We start from the raw sequence: 19,202 nt of genomic DNA on the forward strand, positions 1-19,202 counted from the left end.
ATACATGTATAGTCATTATGAAATAAGACATACATCCCATTTACCTACTTATTAAGGACATCAGTTTATGACACAAACAAGGCATGCAGTTAAAACATGCATAGGTGACCACCTAAAAAGACTACCTGCTTGACAAGATAACTTTTTTGTATCCCAATTGCCTATATACAGGCTATATTTTCTGTATCCATTTGATAGTATATATATATAGACAGGTTTGCTTTATAAGGCCATCTTAGCCAAATAATTTTACATAGAGAACAACAGATTGACTTTCTAAGAACAAAATTAACGTCTCCCATTTATGTGATGGATCAATGACATCACCTTGACATAGGCCTTTGTGTTAAATTCTGAAAAGCTAAACTTTCTGATTTACCACATTTGGATCAAGTTAATTATATATATAATTTTTATTGCAGCACACCTTGTGGAAAGGTGATTCAGGTATTTTTCATGTTTTTTTATCACCATAATTATGAATTATTTCAAAAGTCATATTGCCTGGACTTATTTCTTAAACAAATTTAGGTCATTCAAGGCCTCAGACATCTATAAAGCTTGGACTGAGCAAAACAATGATTGCAAAGCTCACAGATTTGTGTCATATACATATAATTGTATCAGAAATTTACCTCAAATGAATGTATAAACCTGTAGAAAGAGTGTGGACACTGGACTGCATGTACTTACTGAGCTTTTTAAAAACTTCCCGAAAAATTTTTTTGGGTGGGGCATTAATACAGACCAAGAGGAGATTGTTATAAATAATCTTAACCTGTGTGCTAAAAGTGAAACCAGAGGAGACATAAAACTCCTAGATTCCCGGAGACTCTGACATTTGATTGACATTACCAACACCATGACACCAATAGTGACCTGAATTCTATGACACTGGCCAAAAGTTTGAGAGAACATGTTGGAATACGTCAAAACAATTTCTCTGTGAATCGCTTCCCACTGTTCAACGATTTCAAATGCCAGACTCTTCAACATCATCAGTGTACAAATTTACAAAGTCCCATTGATTATTTACAGCCATTGTTTCGTAGACTTTTGATTGATGAGTGACTCTTCAAGAGTGCCCGTCTGCGGCTATCCGACAGCTCCTCAGGAATTTTAGCCACAACTCTCTTCCAACTGTCAATACTGTGGACAGGTTTTCTTACACAAATGATTTAATTTGCTATTGGTGTATTCATTTATAACTGCTCCATCGCCAGCAGAGTGACAAAGAGAGGTAGATTTTGCCATTCTGACCTAGGTGTGTTCAATTGCATTACGTGAGCATGGCTGGGCCTCGCCGGGCAGAAACTCATTTATTAGGGCAACACAATGCCCAACCACCACCGCCTTTTCATTAAAATCACAACTCTGGAAATATACATTAATCGGGCTAGTGTAATGTTTGTTCTATGATTTTCCAGCTTATGACAATAAATCACAAACATTTTGTTGTTCTGACGTGAATGATGACACTTAGGTCTCCATAAGATCAACGCAGAATTTCTTCATTTGATTTACACTAGTGTTATGGTAAATTTGAAAAGGGCTGAAATAGATCCAATTCCATTCTACACAAATCCAATCATCCTCAAAATGCAATCACATTGGGAGAATCTGAATTAATTAAGCTTGTTAATGAAATCATATGAATGACTAATGCTCCACGGTCACAGTAACAGGTTTTTCATAATCAAAGGGGCATAACTTCTGGAAAAGTGTTGAACATCAACAAAACTCTCGGAAGAGGTTGCAATTTGGTAACGATTTCAAAAAAGAACAACTTTTAGCAAACATCCTCAACTTTATACTTATAGTCAATGTTGTTTTAGCAAACATCCTCAACTTTATACTTATAGTCAATGTTGTTTTAGAAAGCATTTTGAAAAATAAACATAAAAAAACTAAAGTAACTATCAATCCTGTGATCAGACTGAAAGTAAAAAAGGCATCTCTCTACGTTATATCTCATTATATCAGACATGTTCTATAAACAATTCAAGGATGAAAGTATAATAGTTTTTATTGATTAATTACAATACTATCAAAGATGTTCTACAACCCACATAGCATCAACAACATTAATTATTTGGACAATCATTGGTGTTTAATTGTGGATATTATATATCTAATTAACACAAAATCTATACAGAATATCTAATTTTGCTTTTGTCTGCAAAATTAGTATCTCATAGTCTGTGTAAGGCATACATGTTTTTTTACCAGAAGCAATTACTTAATTTAATGACTTTTATTTGTAGTAAAATAAGCTCAGACTTTTCAATGATAGTAATGGTGTAAAGTAACTTTTATCACCAAAGAAAAATAATAATTCATCTACTCCTGCTCATATATTACTGCTGGCTGATAAAAATTACCATTCATCGGCAGTGCAACACTTTTAAAAGTTAAAACTTAATTAGCAGCAAAAATGATCAACGGCTACTTATACAAAATACTTTCTTAGAAATTAGCTTTTCTAACAAAAGTTCAATATAACATATTCATGAAATTCAAATGATATGGATATAAGACTAAGTCAATCAATAATTTAAACACTAGATAGATTATGACACAGAATCATGGAAAAGTATGCATGCAGTCAAAGATAGACAACTCCTGACTAGCTCATCTTGAACTTGTAATATTCTGAAATACTCTTCACTATAAGGAATCATTGGAAGATGAAAACTCATTCAAGTCCTTTTGGAAAAACAACTTTGATGTTGCTGAGAAGTGAGACATGCTGAAACAACAAACAAAGTTGCATGCATGCAGCATGCTTATACGATGAACGAACTTTCATACTGAACTGATGAGGCTTTAGGTTACGTATAAGGGGAAGGGTAGGCTGATAAAAAAAAAAATTATTTTGACTGATTCACTGGTGAAGCAAAGATGTAATGTTGGTAGGATGACAACTTATGATATTATAAATGTTGGTAGCATTATCCAGGGTTGGTGTTTATGACATCCCAATATCAATCAATCACAGATAGACTATCATTTAATATAATACATGGGGAAATCCCATCTAATCTAAGTAGGACACCATTATTGGAGACCCGACTTGTTGGAGTAGGACATCACTATTGGGGACCCCATCTTATCTGAGTAGAAAAACATTATTGGAGACCCCATCATATCTCAGTAGGAAAACATTATTGGAGACCCCAAATGACCATAGTTGTCGATGGGCCGTAAAACTCAAACAAACAAAACCCCATATTATCTGAGTATGACATCACTATTGGGGACCCCATCTTATCTCAGTAGGACACCACTATTGGAGACCCCACCTTGTTGGAGTAGGACATCACTATTGGGGACCCCATCTTATCTCAGTAGGAAAACATTATAGGAGACCCCATCTTATCTGAGTATGACACCATTATTGGAGATCCCGTATTGTCGGAGTAGGATGCCATTATTGGAGACCCCATATTATCTGAGTATGACATCACTATTGGAGACCCCGTATTATCTGAGTAGGACACCACTATTGGAGACCCCATATTATCTGAGTATGATATCACTATTGGAGACCGAATCTTATCTGAGTAGGACCCCATTATTGGAGATCCCATATTGCTGGAGTAGGATGCCATTATTGGAGAACCCATCTTAGCCGAGTATGACACCATTATTGGAGACCCCATCTTAGCTGAATAGGACAATATAATTGGAGACCCCATCTTAGCCGAGGAAAATCCCATTATTGGAGACCCCATCTTAACTGAGGAGGACACCATTATTGGAGACCCAATCTTATCTGATTAGGACTACATTGATGGAACACTTCACTTGTGGATTGATGAGGGAGGCGTGTGGATAGGGGAGTTGGGGTAAGACAGGGGTGAAAAAGGAGGTGTTTTGTAAAGTTCTGGATATAGGCATAACTTCACTAACTTGTGAGGGTGTGGATATCCCTTTGGGGTAGGGGCATTAAGATGTAAATGGTCATTCAGTAATGAAAGTTGCATCAGGAACATATAAATGTTTAAATATTGACAAAACAATTTTACATTTAGGAGCACTAAAATTTATTTCATATGACTTGAATTGTCAGGATTTGTAGAAAATTATTATCTCCCGCGTAATGCACCCCTCCTTCAAGTCCCTTACATGTATAGTTTACCAGACAATCTTGTATTTATTAGTATTTGTGCACTGAAAGTGTTCATAAAAACATTTTCAAATATTCAAAAACAGAAGTATAGATGCTGCAACAAATGGATAAATCCTTGATATAGATCTAAGGGAATGCATGACAAAAGTTGATAAACAAAGGAAAAGGGAATGAAATATGCAACAAAATATCGAGCTCATAAGCCAAGACACATTACAACAAATAATGTCAACAAACCTGAAGTTTTCTTCGAAATTTTTGCTGTTGAGCAGAAGTTATGATAAAAAATACATTACTTCATATCTGATGATACAGATAACAAAGAAAACAAGGAAATATCAATCAAGAATATAAATTATGTCGACATATAATTTTAAAAATTTGTTAAGACATTTTGAAAAGAAAAAAAATGTCAATTTCTTTCAGATTTTTGCCTGACATGCATACTGGGAATTGGGAGATCTATGGTAGCCAAAATAAAATTAAATCGTCTGATACAGTGAAGCGATATAAACAAATAAATTCACATCTCATGGTGAGACTTTTCAATTGAGAGTTATCTTCTCTTGTGAGCTATGAGGCACTGACTGAAATGTTATGAATTTTAGACTGAAATGTTATGTATTTTTAGAAATTTCTTAAAGTTGCTTATTCACAATTATAACTCAAAACAAAGATATAAAGAATCAGTACCTATTTACAAGAGGAGACAACTCTGTATTTCGAAAAGATAAAATATTGCACACGCCAGCTGTAGCTAATAAGCTTTAAATAAGAAATGAAAATACGCTCAAATGTGTCTGTTTGAATGAACATGCTGATTATGTCAATAATGGCAATGGAAATCAGTTGCCAATGAGTGATTTAAAAAATTCTGTCAATTTTGATGGAAAAATCTTTTGGTTGCTGTCAACTGATTGCTAATCAATCCCTATAATGTTGTTAATTTTTTTCTTAAATCACTATAATTACACAATTTTGTTTTTATTTTTTGTCATTAATTTGATGCTGACTACTGTGTTATAATTCCTTCTTTGTGACAGATTATTTATATTACAAAAGTTTTGCTATTTTGTTACAAATATTTATTCACAATGATTTCTTTACTTCCTATTATCATTCGATAACTAACTGACATCTGTTTTAATTACTTATAACATCTTTCTAGATACAATAACTTTAAATTGACTTAATTCTTATTTCAATTTCACTTAATCAAAAAATTAAGTTTTATTCTGAAATTTCAGAATCACGGAATGATTTCAGAATTAATATTTTTATAAAAGAAAACTATTCCACAAGACATCCAAAATTGTTTCTACACCAATTTTTCTATCAAATAAATCTCAAAGTTAATTATATATTTACATTTTCCTCATCATTGGGTAAACTTATTGATGAACAAGATATGTGAAATATGTTTCTAATCTAGCCATTTGGATGGAAGTGAGGGAGGAGAGCTTGTGTGCTTAAGCTAAAAGGAGTTACCTCCCTTGTTCCAACAAGCCACACTCACCTTGAGTTTGGATATTCCCTCTATCGTGGAGCTGGGACCAGATAATTCTTTAACTAACGTCGATCCCAAATACTAAAATATAAATAACAAAGAAATTGGGTTACTTTAATCCTGAATGGAATTATAGACTGACTAGCATGCATCTGCCTAGGCCAACAAGACTGGTTCTCAGTAAATCATTTTTTGAGTGCAATTTACTTAAGTGAATATTGTTATACAAGTGCAATATTTATTTTGATAATGATTTCCATTAAATTTTTAGATGCACAATGGTAATCTTCGTGAACTTGCAATTAAGCAAAAACCATGAATTTTAGTAGATGCAAAGGAAAGTTAATTGGTTTTAAATACAGTACTCATATGTAATTTTTAGTTTCTGCATCATTTTAAAACCAGTAATACTAACATGAAAATGAATAGTTAAGGTATCTATGATTTTTTAATCAAAATGTTTTAGTGAAAGAAAAAAATGGTTAATTGTGTCAATTGTCTGCTTAAAAATAAGTTTACATGAGAGCAATTGATTGATTACTTCAGTAATTTTCAAAGATCTGGACTTGCTTATTTTAGTAATTTTCATGATCTGGACTTTAAAATTCTGAATGAATGTAAATTAATTTAGAAGTCTGAGTACATTACCTGGGCTATATAGTTACAATAGCCTTTGATGAGCATGACAGGAGGGTGGCGCCATTCCTTAATTGGGCTAGTGATCGTTGCTTGATGTGGTGGCCGTAGGTGTATGTTATTGTCATCTCGTATACTCATACCCTGTAACCAACACAGACACAGACTATATGACGTCAATAAAATAACACATTCCCTCTATCAGCCCAACCATTTGTATAATTAAGAGTCCCCACCTCGTAATGATGCAAGCAGTCAAGTTTTTGGGGACTTACGGCGGTTTCGAGATCCATAAACAGTGTGAGTAAAGTACAATTTACCGTCGATTAGTCCCACCATCCCGCGATCATGATGTCATCATTTTGGGTGATTTTCATGACATTATAAACACAAGAAGGTGGGACTAATTGATGCTTAATTGTACTTTACCCACGTTGTTTTGAGATCTTAAAACCCCTGTTTTGCTTATAGATAGATCGCTGGACACTGGACACTGCTGTTTTGCATAAGGTCATCTTAGTCTTTCACAGTAGGTGAGGTATACAAGAAATGTACCTTGTTCTCTGCACGGAAGACTTCTTCGTCCTCACTGCTATCAACAGGAGGAAATGCATTCTGGGAAGACTCTTTAACATCCTCTTCTGAGGAAGTGAGAGGCTTGACGCCAGTATAATCCTTGTACAGGTTTACGTTCAGATGACTAGATGAATCGGAATTTGATGGCGCCGTGTCTAACCTCTTTTTCTGCAAACAAGAAATGATGATACATAACAGATGTGAGAATCTAATCAAGAATGATGGACAGTAAATACACAGATCTCCATTGATTTCGACAAATACTGTTAACGTGGATATTTTTGCTAGTGTTTAATTTTGTGATTTTAATGTATAAAACTTTCACAGTGTTGTTATTTTTGTGATTGTTCCACTTTAAGACTTTTAACAACAAAGTTCATACCTGTATAAAACATTACACAGAGGAAAATTTTGGCGATCAAGAAATCTTCGTAATAAGCCTAAATTTCCCCCTCGCTCAAATGTCGAAGTTCACAATATTACAAGGTAGCTTTAGAAAATCTGCACTTTTTATATAAATGGTGTTTGGGAGCCCTCTAGACCTCTCGATATCATTTAATAAAAGAGTCAAATCTAACTTTGCTGATGACATACAATGTATACAGTAAACCTAATTTTGCATTTAAATCTTATGCATTTTTATGAGCAATAAAAAGAAGCACGATTAACTATTTCAATAGATTATGAAATGCTTGCGACAGGCGATACATTTAAAACTGTCTAGAAGTGTCTGACTACATACCAAAGACGGATACTGTTTCTCTGGAGACTGGCGTTCCCCGAGTGAGGCTAGGATACGTTTGCGATGCCCGATGGCTGATATGTCTAACACGGTATGTAGTTCCACCTCCCATAGTAACAGTACTCTCTCCATCGTATCCTTATCATGGGATTTAAACGAGTCTACGTACGTTTCCAGACCTAAACTTTCTAACCACTGTTCCACAGAGGCAGGCGGATTGTCGGGATCTGTAACACGTTACAGGTATATATAAACTTTACAGGTAAAATTGACAGGTAAAACAGGTTACCTCGACAGGAAAAGCAGAAAAGTTCAACAGGTAAAGTGGATAAACCTGACAGGTAAATTTATCATTAAACAGGTAAAACAGGTAAATTCAAAGGATAAACTAAACTTAACAATTTGTCAATTTGTGTGTACTCCAGAATTTGATGACAATGATAGATTGACCTCTGAACTTGCCTTTTTGACCTCTGAACTTGCCTTTTAGACCTCTGAACTTACCTATAGGTTTGACCTCTGGGAGGAGACGAGCTGCATCAAGGATCTGTTTGCGGTGTTCACTGTTTTTTATTCCAATTTGTTCTAAATCTTGATCATCTATAAGTTTTCCACCCTATAAAACATATTGGATTGATAATATTATAGTTAAAGTACAAGTAATAAAATACTTTAGATATGAAACAAGAATTTCTGACATTTTCAATATTCAGAGCTATGAGAATCACCAGACATTTGTCAAATCCCTAAGAGGCAGCAGATTAAAAGAAAACTGTGAGTGTGCAAGGGATATTTAAGATATATATATACCAAGAATATTAAAGACTTGTATGCTTTTAATTAGTATGATTAACTCTATAATCCCTATCACATACAGTTGTTTGTGAAGTCTAACAGACAAAACGTACCAAAAAGTCTGTATTATCATAACCATTGGCCACCAATGTGTTTTCATATTGACCGAGATTAAGTTCCTCCAGCCAATCGCCAACACACTTTACTTTTGATGACCCTAGAAAAAGAAAAACATATATCATAAAGCTAATTTCATGACATTTACATGTACAGACTAACATATTAAATGTATTTATAAAATAGTAATTAATATTTTTATCTTTCAACATTTACAAAAAATCTGAAATCATTATATGACAGTTGAAAATTGAAATTCTCTTTGATATTAAAAATTAACAACACATAACATAACAGCAAGGGGAGGTAACTCTGGTAAATCTAACATCTTGTCTCACTGAGAAACGTTGAAGCACAAAAAGGGAGACTACTCTGTTATACCTAATAATGAAAATGAAACTTATATTTTTACTGACAAAAGGCATCGTAAACAAAGGGGAAATAACTCTAATATTAACACAAAAAAAGGGAGGAAAGACAACAACAAAAGCTTGGGAGGGAAACAAAGAGCTCCACAACATTTAACACACAAACATTATAACCTATTTAAATTAATATTTTGCCCTTTAATCAACTATGTGGTCAGGGAAGAGGAAACAACCCAAGGTTAAGGGTAGAATCAACCCTGTCACCCCTATATTTCCTTAATGAACCTTTCCAGTATTAGAATTAGATTATTTTTTAATACATTTCGACTATTATCATTTTTTCAGAGTTAGAAATAGTTGAAACTTTAATGTTTAATGGCCATATTGATGCAACCATAATGGACTATTTTGATATTGATAATCTGATGTTGTTAATAAGTTAAATCTGCAGAGAGGAACATCAAACATTTTCATCAAAAACCCTTATAAGAAAGAAAATTACAGAGCTTATATGTATAATATGGGAGCTAGGATAGTTAGGTTAGGGGGTCAATAGAGCACATACTATTACATACAATAAAGATTATTTTACAACACATTAAATTGGGAATTAACATGGAATTGGAACAATCTGATATTACAATTAAGTTGTATTTCATCATAGAAAGCAACGAGGAGTACACACAGACTTGGGTTACTGTACTTTCTTAATGAGAATACAACAAAAAAATATGGGAATACACAATAGCTTATTGTATTAGAATCATAGTAAATTATTTGTTGATCTCTCATATTGATAATCTTCAGACATAATTTATATTGTTACAATTCTCCCAAAAGGATCATTATGCAGCAATCAAGAGGATCAAGCAACATTAAAACGTACTACTTCATTCCAGGTTAGTTGGAAATTATTTTTTAGTCTATATTCTTTATGAAGAGTTAACTGCCCTTGCCAGATATGCAAGCATCCTTTTTTTGTGGTGATTAATTTCCACGTATGTTGCAGACGATTACATCCCGCGGAAAATAATCACCTAGAAAATGAAATGCTTTATGTGGAATATTAGAGTTGTGACTATAATATACACATATAAATTATATTATAAATTTCCTTGAAATTAAGTTGACAAAAAAAAAAAAAAAAAAACCCAATTTGATTTACAGTCGCTGTAATCATTATAATGTTACCTCTTTGATGACATGATAATAATTTCTAATAAATTGATGTTGTTTCTGTGAACTCAAGAGAAGATCAATCTAAAATAGGAGAAGACACTATACATAACATATAGCCTTTTTACATAGAAATATATTCTCTTGTGTGTATATATGTATTGAATATTACATCATCAAATTTCTGTGAGCAAATTACACAAAACGATGGCAAAATAAACATGTCTTTTTTACAAGGGCAGATAACTCTCAGCATAACACAACAACACAACATGTTTTAAGTCTTTGTCTGACTTGAATTCTTCAAGGTTAGTTTTTTATACAAATCGGTAACATAGGATACACTGATATAAAAGGAGTGCATTTGTTCATGATACCTTGGGAAGTGAGTTGTTCGGTAAAAGTGTTCAAGAAATCCCTCATAAAGACAGACTCTCTGGCCATGCCAACTCCGACGGAGTCTAGCGTTACCTGAATCTACAATGGAGCAATGGAGATAGGCCATACAGCATGCTATACAGTTTCATGCTTAAACAGGCAAAACTAAACAAAACAAAGCATGAAGATGATCATAGCAATTAGCGAGTTCAATCAGAAACTAGAGTCTGAAATCAGTTTGGGCCATTCATTCTTTTATCACATGCAAAAACATGAAGCTTTTGTATATAAACATGTAATTAGGTTGAATTTGGTTATAAATTAACAACCAATATTCTCTTCTTCGTTAGTTTTCAAACAGACTTTATTTGCATATTTGCCCATAGTTTGAAAGCATGATAACCATTGGTTACAGCTACACATGCAATCTGCATGTAGGATTTTTGCCCGAGTGACTAAGTTGTTGATAAAACTCACTCTTTGCATAATGACAATTTACAGAATCAATCTAAAATAGGTAGAGCCTGATGTTGATAATATACCAGTAATTAACTAACTTTTAATTATCCTCAGAAAATTAATGAAAACTCTGCAGATTTCCCTCCAACTTAGGTTTTACCTATTACTTCACCTAGAATATTTCTTTTTCAGATCATCTGTCAGTCATTATCCAATTGAAAATTTTTTTTTTTCGCATTAAATATTCTGTTTCTGATAGCATTGGTAAAAGCAGGTCGTGGCTTATACTCCGGAAAGTACGGTATACTTTTTTTCATTAAATATATGTACCTGTTTAGATATAGCTGAATTCTAATTAAATGTTATAATATGTTGGTTGTCTCCCTTATTGGTGAATTATAGTTAATATCTTTCAGGTTTCACTTGTTGAAGTTTAAAATTTAAAGTAAACAAGATAAAGACTTTCTTTTAAATGTTCCAAAGAGTTTAGTTTCCAAGTACACCATTTTCTCATAACTGATTAAGTTGAGAAAGAGGAATTACTTCTGTGACATTTCATCTTATAACTGAACAGGAAATGAAATAAACCAATTTGGCGAAATAAACTAATTTCAGGAGAAATGAAGGCCATGTAGATAGTGTTAAAATCCAAGGTTACAAAACACTAAACTTTGTGTGGATCTGTTTTGTGCCAGAATGTGACAACTTGGTATTCAGCTCTTTCATTCCTCAGAAGTTAAACAAAAATACTTTACATTAATAGGAGGAAACAGCTCGATCTCTCTAAACTAGGAAGCAGCCCAACACTTGTGTATAGGAGATTCATTGCTACTCCTAAGACTACAATAAAACATTTCCTTTTATATATTACAGCCAAGTTTCTTTTCTTAATCTTTGCTCTGTTATTAGGTTTTGATGTTTTTTTGTTTGTTTAAAAAATAAAATTCAAGATTTTATACTGAAAGTGATATCTCCTTTCATTTATTACTTTAAATGAGATAATTTATATATAATAACAGTAAATACATGTACCAAAGTGTTCATTTTTTTATATATATAAATGGTGCTTACAATTCAGATGATTAAAGACTTATGAAATTATAGACTGATTTTCTATTAATCTTTGAGATATTTGACACTTATTTAGAGATAAAGCATATTTTATATAAAAATCAACATCAGCTTCATTAAATAGCTATGCAACAATGACTAAACACAGCTCCATACATGCATTTCCTGATCAGTATCCTGCAAAAGAAAAATGTTAGAAAACAAAATGTACACCCTGAAAAGTTGGGTTCATCCACAGTTTCTCACTGATATTCATTCAGGAAATTACAAATTACAGTTAGTACAATTTTTGAATTTGAAGTAAAATTGAAGTGATATTTTCTTAGAAATAATCTTAAATCTGGAATTTTATTTTTATCTTCGATTTTCAATTTTTACAAGTTTTGTTTCAGTTTTGACAAATGATTAAAAGTATGTGTCACCGGTACACAGATTTCTGTAGACTTCAACCCAACAAATATACTCAAATGAAGCATGCATCTGTACAGACATCAATGCAAGCATGCAAATGAGGTATGACATATGCAAATTAGATATGAAATATGCAAATAAGGAATGAAATATGCAAATGAGATATAAGATCCAGGGGACAGGAAACAGCAGACAACCTCCCAGCATTCCTTGTCCCTTGTAGCCATGGTAACCAATGTACCTTTAAAAAGTCTGTTTATTTCACTTTCTATTGAGGAGAGATCGCTGAACTGTGAAATATCCTCCCCATAGCTGGATAAAATACCTGCAATCTAAACATCTCATGATGTCAGTCAATCCATCACATGACAAAATCAATCAATAAATAGATTTCTCCAAATAACGTCTCCGGGTAGAAAAATTGAATGGTTCATTAATGCATTTTTGTTATTAGATAAGTTAATCCAAACAAATTAATGTCAGGAAATATAACTTCTTTCCAAATTCAGAGAATTATTCACAGATCAATAATTTGGGGATTTCATCTTCCACCAGAACCTAAATCCAGAGATCTCAGTATCAAGGGGAATCCCCAAACCCTCAGATCAGTATCAAGGGGATTCCCCAACCCTAAGATCCAGTATCAAGGGGATTCCCGAAACCCTCAGATGAGTATCAAGGGGATTCCCCAAACTCTCAGATCAGTATCAAGGGGATTCCCCAAACCCTCAGATGAGTATCAAGGGGATTCCCCAAACCTGAAATCAGTAAGAATGGGATTCCAATTAACACCCGTAATTGAGATCACAAAAGCAAAATGTTTTTTCCTTAAAAACTTCAATCAGTAAATTTTGATTTTTCAGTTAGATCAGTGAAAGGGGGGGGGGGGGGGGGGGGTGTTCAGTGTTCAATCTCCATATTAAACAGGGGATTCCCATAACCTCAGATATTTTAGTAAACTGCATGGTATCCCAAATATCATCAGATCTGTGGAGTTATATAATTAATTAATGAATAGAATTATAGAGTTAAGTATGAACCTGTGCCCAATCAGCCGTGTCGTCGAAGTGGTTAGCGTCCGATTCCGTGTCAGCAGTCATTGGTACCCGCGTGGCTGAGATACTATCTATCATCTTCTTGTCCACGTCTTCTTCTTTCTCCATCAGCGGGTCAAAGGTTGTCAAACCTGTTGTTGGGAGGGATTGCCGCTTCTTAGCACGCAGGTACTTTCGGTGTTTGACATTGTCCCAGATTTGTGATACAACCCGTCGAGGTCGACCAACTACAGAACCTCTGAGAAGACCTGTAAATACAGAGGATATCCGTAAACTTAAATTCATAAAGTCAAACATCATGAAAGGATAGTAGGATGACCTTAGAAACAATCAATACAGAGAACAATACTTTGATTATTTTTTGCTCATTATTGCAAATAACTAAAACAGTCATATATAAGTTTTTCCAAAGTCAATGCGTTTCTCAAGAAGAGTGATGATCTATAGTCTAAAACAATGTGAGGTGAGTTGTCATTCTGGCACTGTTCTATGGTTTTTATAATTTACCCACTGAAATTGCAGCTAGATGTAGAAATCTGCCTGAAGAGTTTTGTTGTATTTTGCTCTGGGAGGTTAAAACTATCATCTACAGTACTATGTCATAATGATCATGGCTATTTTCAGAAAAATCTATTACACCCACCTAACAAACAAACCCTCATTCTGACTCACTATATGCAATACAGCTTTATTAAGTAAAGTAAGTTGTTTTATTCGGAGAGTAATTAAGCTTCAAAATATATACGAAAAAATAGAATTATTATGTTTCAATAAATCTCGATCTGTATATTGATTGCTATGTCCATTCATTATTTCCTTCTTTATTTCATTTTTTTGTGACCTCTTGTTACAAATAAGAAATCTTGACTCATCGTTAACTTCCTTGTATGGCATAAACAACTTATAAGCACACACACTTAACGAGGAAATTAACCTGTGACTAATTACACAAGTGCACACATGCAGCACATATAGCAACACACATGCAATGGTTTCTAAGTGAGACTTAATATCAACAACATGGAATACTTTAACTGGTCTAGCTGTCACACTATAAAACTACCAAATGCAGAACAGCTTGTAAAACTTTCATTCCATCACAACAGAAACTAATAAAAACAGTAAATGAGCAGCAACAGATCCACACAAACAGATTTTAACACTTAATTGCTCAAGTGTTCTTTAATCGGATGCCAAGACTTTTAAATGCCATCACATAATACTTTACCACCCATTTTTCTCCTGCAATTGCAATAAAACTTTTGGCAAAGATGTTGGAGGTAAATATAGTTTTTTTTATTTACTGAAGTAAAAGTGACATGAATAAATGTCACATGTAAATATTCTGTGTCAGTCAGTGATCTTTAAAGTGTGAAAGCAGATGTTTCAGAATTCAAAATAAAATAGATGCAAACACAGAACTGCCTTGGTGTTATTGCCTAATGAAGTGATATAAAAGTGAGGGGCTGTATTAGTTTCATCTTGGTAAACAGCTTTGTAAGTTGGAAAGAGACCTTAATTGTGGATACAATGATTCTAACTTCTGGTTTTATTGCTCATTATCAACACATCTTACTGTGATATTGTGGGATTCAGGTATAGTACTACACACTATCAACAATATTGCAAAGCCTTATTGCTGTTAAAAACTTCAATTATTATAAGCTTCATGTCTATAGATTTTTTATGCAATATATTTATCTAAGTGAAATTGACGCCTCCAAACGGGTGAGGGGCCCATATAGGGACGGGGTACTTGTTGTGTCGAATATGGTAATAACTAATTAGTCATAATTTCATCTTTCAAACACAAAATATCCAATCAAATTTTATTAATTGAAATGATTCGGTGTTGAAAATCAATACACTGTCGTCTGCTACAGCACATCATATTCAATTTCTTCAGTAAATTATCAGCACATATTAATCCAGCGTTCATGACATATTGACCGGTAAAAGCAGAATACACATTCATGGTTGTCATGATTTGTACAATAAAAATTGCAATACTGACGTCAAAACTGGTGTTTTTCATCACACAGCAAACATTATTACTATCTCAAAAACTTTGCCTGATTCAAGCACACGTCAGTTTACATACAAACTGCTTAGTAAACAAATTTGCTTATTGCTAAATTACGACATTTTCATCGTTTTCAATGCTGGCTTGATCAAACAGAGTAATTTGTTAGTCAATATCGGAGCATACAGACGAACAATTAATTAATTTTTCTACCATGTAATAGACACGCACAAACTCCAAGTTGATACTGCAGCGTAATTTATATCACACTATGTAAATAACATGGGGGCATGTTTATTTCACTCTTAATTAAATTAAAATACACTAGTCAGGTTTCCTCTATAGCGCTAATTCACCCCTGAAGACACATTTAGACTCTTCTAAATCAAAGACTAGACCATTCCATTAAGGAATTCCAGGGGTGAATGAGTTAAAGACTATAAATGTAGTTTCCTCTGGATTCTCAATGACAATAATGGGTTAGATTTGTAAACTTTTAAAAACACTTAAAGCTGAGAGGCATGATAGACTACCTAATTAATGTTCATTTGTATCTCCACTGGAAACAGTGATTGTATTGTCACAGATAATCTAATTGCCCATTAGCTGTGACCTTGGATGAAGTTAGTTCAAGGTCATTTACTTGAAAAAATGTAGCTGTTCATATCAACATACTGCACCATGTCTTTATACAGGCTTGACGGTTACAGAGAAGAAGTCATCTAAAGATGTTGACTCTTTGTGACTTTGAATGGAGGAAGGCTCTGCAGTTCTTTACTTTTAAGCATTTGCTTTACAATCTGATGTAATTAAGGTATTACATCTCAACTTCTTAAGATATCTTTCAATGACTGAAATATAGTTAAAACCTGTGACCTTGAACAAAGGTTACATTCCTTCACTCAATGGAACTAGAACTGTCACCAGAATGGATGCCTAATACCCTCGCTGCACAAATTAAGTAATAACTCCATTAATAGGGGCCATTGTAGAACCCTTTATAGTTTACCCAACTCTCATTTATGTCAGGGTTCTGTGCATCAAATTTATCAAAATCTGTCTAGTAGTTTAGGAGGAGTTTCCTGACAAAATTGTGTCTACAGACAAACAGACGACCCATGCAATTCCAGTATACCCCCTTAACTTTGGTGCGGGGTGGGGTTGGGGGGAGGGGTATAACGATCTTGGTAGTATAAAGAGATCTATACAGGATACCAGGGTTCTCGGTAGTGAGGGTAAAACTGACACCAATTGGCTAGAAAGTGATTTACACTAAGGTGCTAACAAGCCTTCTGTATCCTGTACATCTGTGAAAGTTTATTCACCTGCAAGACACCTCAACACTTCCAGGTATATCTTATCACATGAGTTAACACCTGTCCTTAAGGAGCTGATAAAACTCCTGGGGATTTATCTGTAGACCCCAACAACTTCATATCACTCTTCAAGTGGGATGGAGGTCAGAGGTCAAACTCAGAATAAAGGTGCTACTCACTTCTTCATAAGTCTGAAGTGTTTTTTTTATCTACGTAAGCTCAGGGGTCAAGTTCCTTAAGCCAAGATTATAGGTTGCATTTTTTGCCAAATATTTTAGCTTTAATCACTTTTTTTATTAACATATTATATCTGATTAAATTAACAACTCTAGTTAATTTCACAATGAAATGACATAATTTACTGTAATTGGAGCATGTAATATCAGACTTCTGTTGGATTTCATAATTTCTCCATATGAATAGAAACTATTAACTTTTTACATATAAGTAGAGAAAACTGAAGAAGAGATTTAGACACCATAAATTTATCCCCTAACCTTCATGTTTTATCACTTTCCTATGCCCTCAATTGTTTAACCCTCTTCACCACTACCCTTTCTTTTAAGCTCACAACTTCTTCCATTAGCCCTAATATATTAATTCAAATCCCCTCTGTATATATACCTTTTAAATCCCTTATAACCCCCTCTATATAATGTCCCCTCCTCATGACCCCTTCCTAAACCCCTACCCTCACAACCTTCTTCATCTCCTTCTCCCACACCCAAGGTCCCTCCCCCTAGCTATCCCCTATTACCCCTCTTGTACCAATTTGCACCCAGTGACCAAGCGCCTGCATGTACAATGAGCACAAATACCTCCTTCCCTTATTAATTTTCCCTATTTCTCCATTCCCCATCAAGGATTTTTGTTACATCTATCTCGTTACATTTTAAATAACATTGTAAACACAAGCGTTTCTAAAATTTAGTAATTCTGCTGAAAGATTTACTGATTTCACACAATAATTCTCTTATAACATGGTGTTTTTTATGTATATTTGTAAATATTTTATGTGTAACCTTATATTATGTCATCAACTTTTACTGTAGAAAGAGAAGATTAATTACCTAAAAAATTCAGTCAATAAACACCTCAGTACAGTAAATATTTAACTTTCATTACATAGGCTACTTAGGCTAGGGGCAGTCATATAGTCAAGTATAAAGATTTAGTGAGCACAATAGATATATAGACTAATGATACATTAGGTTATAATCAAAGCCAACCTGTCTTCCTGGCTGTAACATGTTTTGTGGTTTCAACTTCATATTTGGGTACCTCAACTTCATATTTGGGTACCTCAACTTCATATTTGGGTACCTCAACTTCATATTGGGGTACAAAACAAAGCAGTTTCCTCATCCTCTTGGGCCCATGTATGTACATACTCCCTCACGTTTGAATAAAATACCAGTACTCAGAAAATGAACTCCTATGGCATTCTGGGATAGATAACAAATGTCTTAAGCGGACGTAATAAACATCTGATATTGTGAGTTATTGCCTAACCGCCAGATTGTATACACACGGATTCTATTCGAGGATATTTTTACCTGTTGTGGTCTTGGTCGATTAGGTAACACCCTTATCAAACCAATCCCGAATCTCAACTTCTGCCCCGAGGATGAAATCATCGACAACGTTTATCTAAACTGAAATCTTAATTATTGATAACAGGAACAGGAGAGATGAATTAATTTTTTAGGTTATGATGAAATTTAAGTTAGAGATGAATAATGATGGAACTACAGATTATCTGTTTTGATGTACAGGTTCCTCTCGTCCACATTAATCAGACATAATTTTAACCCTGAATCATTCCTGGTACAAACAATTTACTTATTTGGGAAGGGCCTTTTTTAACCCCCTTTTTGGGAATTAAGTCAAGTCTAGATTAATTAGAGAATATCCAGAAATAAATTACATTTTTTGTCAAAATAATGTCTATATATAGAGCGAAAAGACACACAAATATACAAGAGGCCCAAAGGGCCTTAACGGTCATCTGACTACCTTGGCCATAGTAAAATTAATTATATATGGTGTCCCTTTGTCAGGACCATGTCAGGATCATTTTCAATTTCTTTCAACAAATTTTATTTCAAACAAGAGGCCCAAGGGCCTTAACATATAGGAAATTAATTAGATTTATATAGTGTCATGGTAGTCATCTTCGATTTGGGATCAACCAGATCTAGATGTAACAATACTTTGTCTGGACCATATCAGGATCATTTCATGCAAGTTTCAGCCAAATCGCACCGGTAGAACTCGAGAAGAAGTTCAAAATGTGTTTTCAAGATGGCGGCTGTGGCGGCCATCTTGGATTTTGGATCAACCCGAAAAATAACAACACTTTGTCGGGACCATGTCAGGATCATTTCACTCAAGTTTCTAGCCAAATCGCACCGGTAGAACTTGAGAAGAAGTTCAAAAT

General features: G+C 34.0%; 1 protein-coding gene across 5 annotated transcripts in view; it reads right to left on the reverse strand.

Annotated features, from left to right (window-relative positions):
* The window catches only part of LOC138329716 (ankyrin repeat and sterile alpha motif domain-containing protein 1B-like), a 130,016-nt gene that overhangs the window by 24,825 nt on the left and 85,989 nt on the right, over positions 1-19,202 (reverse strand). For 3 of the 5 annotated variants that reach the window (XM_069276989.1, XM_069276985.1, XM_069276990.1), the window contains 9 exons: positions 13,409-13,671; positions 10,427-10,526; positions 8,502-8,605; positions 8,098-8,209; positions 7,594-7,820; positions 6,831-7,019; positions 6,288-6,419; positions 5,649-5,720; positions 4,370-4,393 (listed from right to left, as the gene is read on the reverse strand). In XM_069276989.1, coding sequence (XP_069133090.1) covers positions 4,370-4,393; positions 5,649-5,720; positions 6,288-6,419; positions 6,831-7,019; positions 7,594-7,820; positions 8,098-8,209; positions 8,502-8,605; positions 10,427-10,526; positions 13,409-13,671 — 1,223 coding nt within the window. Of the gene's footprint in view, positions 1-4,369; positions 4,394-5,648; positions 5,721-6,287; positions 6,420-6,830; positions 7,020-7,593; positions 7,821-8,097; positions 8,210-8,501; positions 8,606-10,426; positions 10,527-12,609; positions 12,701-13,408; positions 13,672-19,202 lie in introns of all 5 variants that reach the window. The other 2 variants (XM_069276986.1, XM_069276988.1) reach the window with 2 other exon arrangements.

Source organism: Argopecten irradians, chromosome 8, assembly GCF_041381155.1.
Source record: "Argopecten irradians isolate NY chromosome 8, Ai_NY, whole genome shotgun sequence".
NCBI lineage: Eukaryota > Metazoa > Mollusca > Bivalvia > Pectinida > Pectinidae > Argopecten > Argopecten irradians.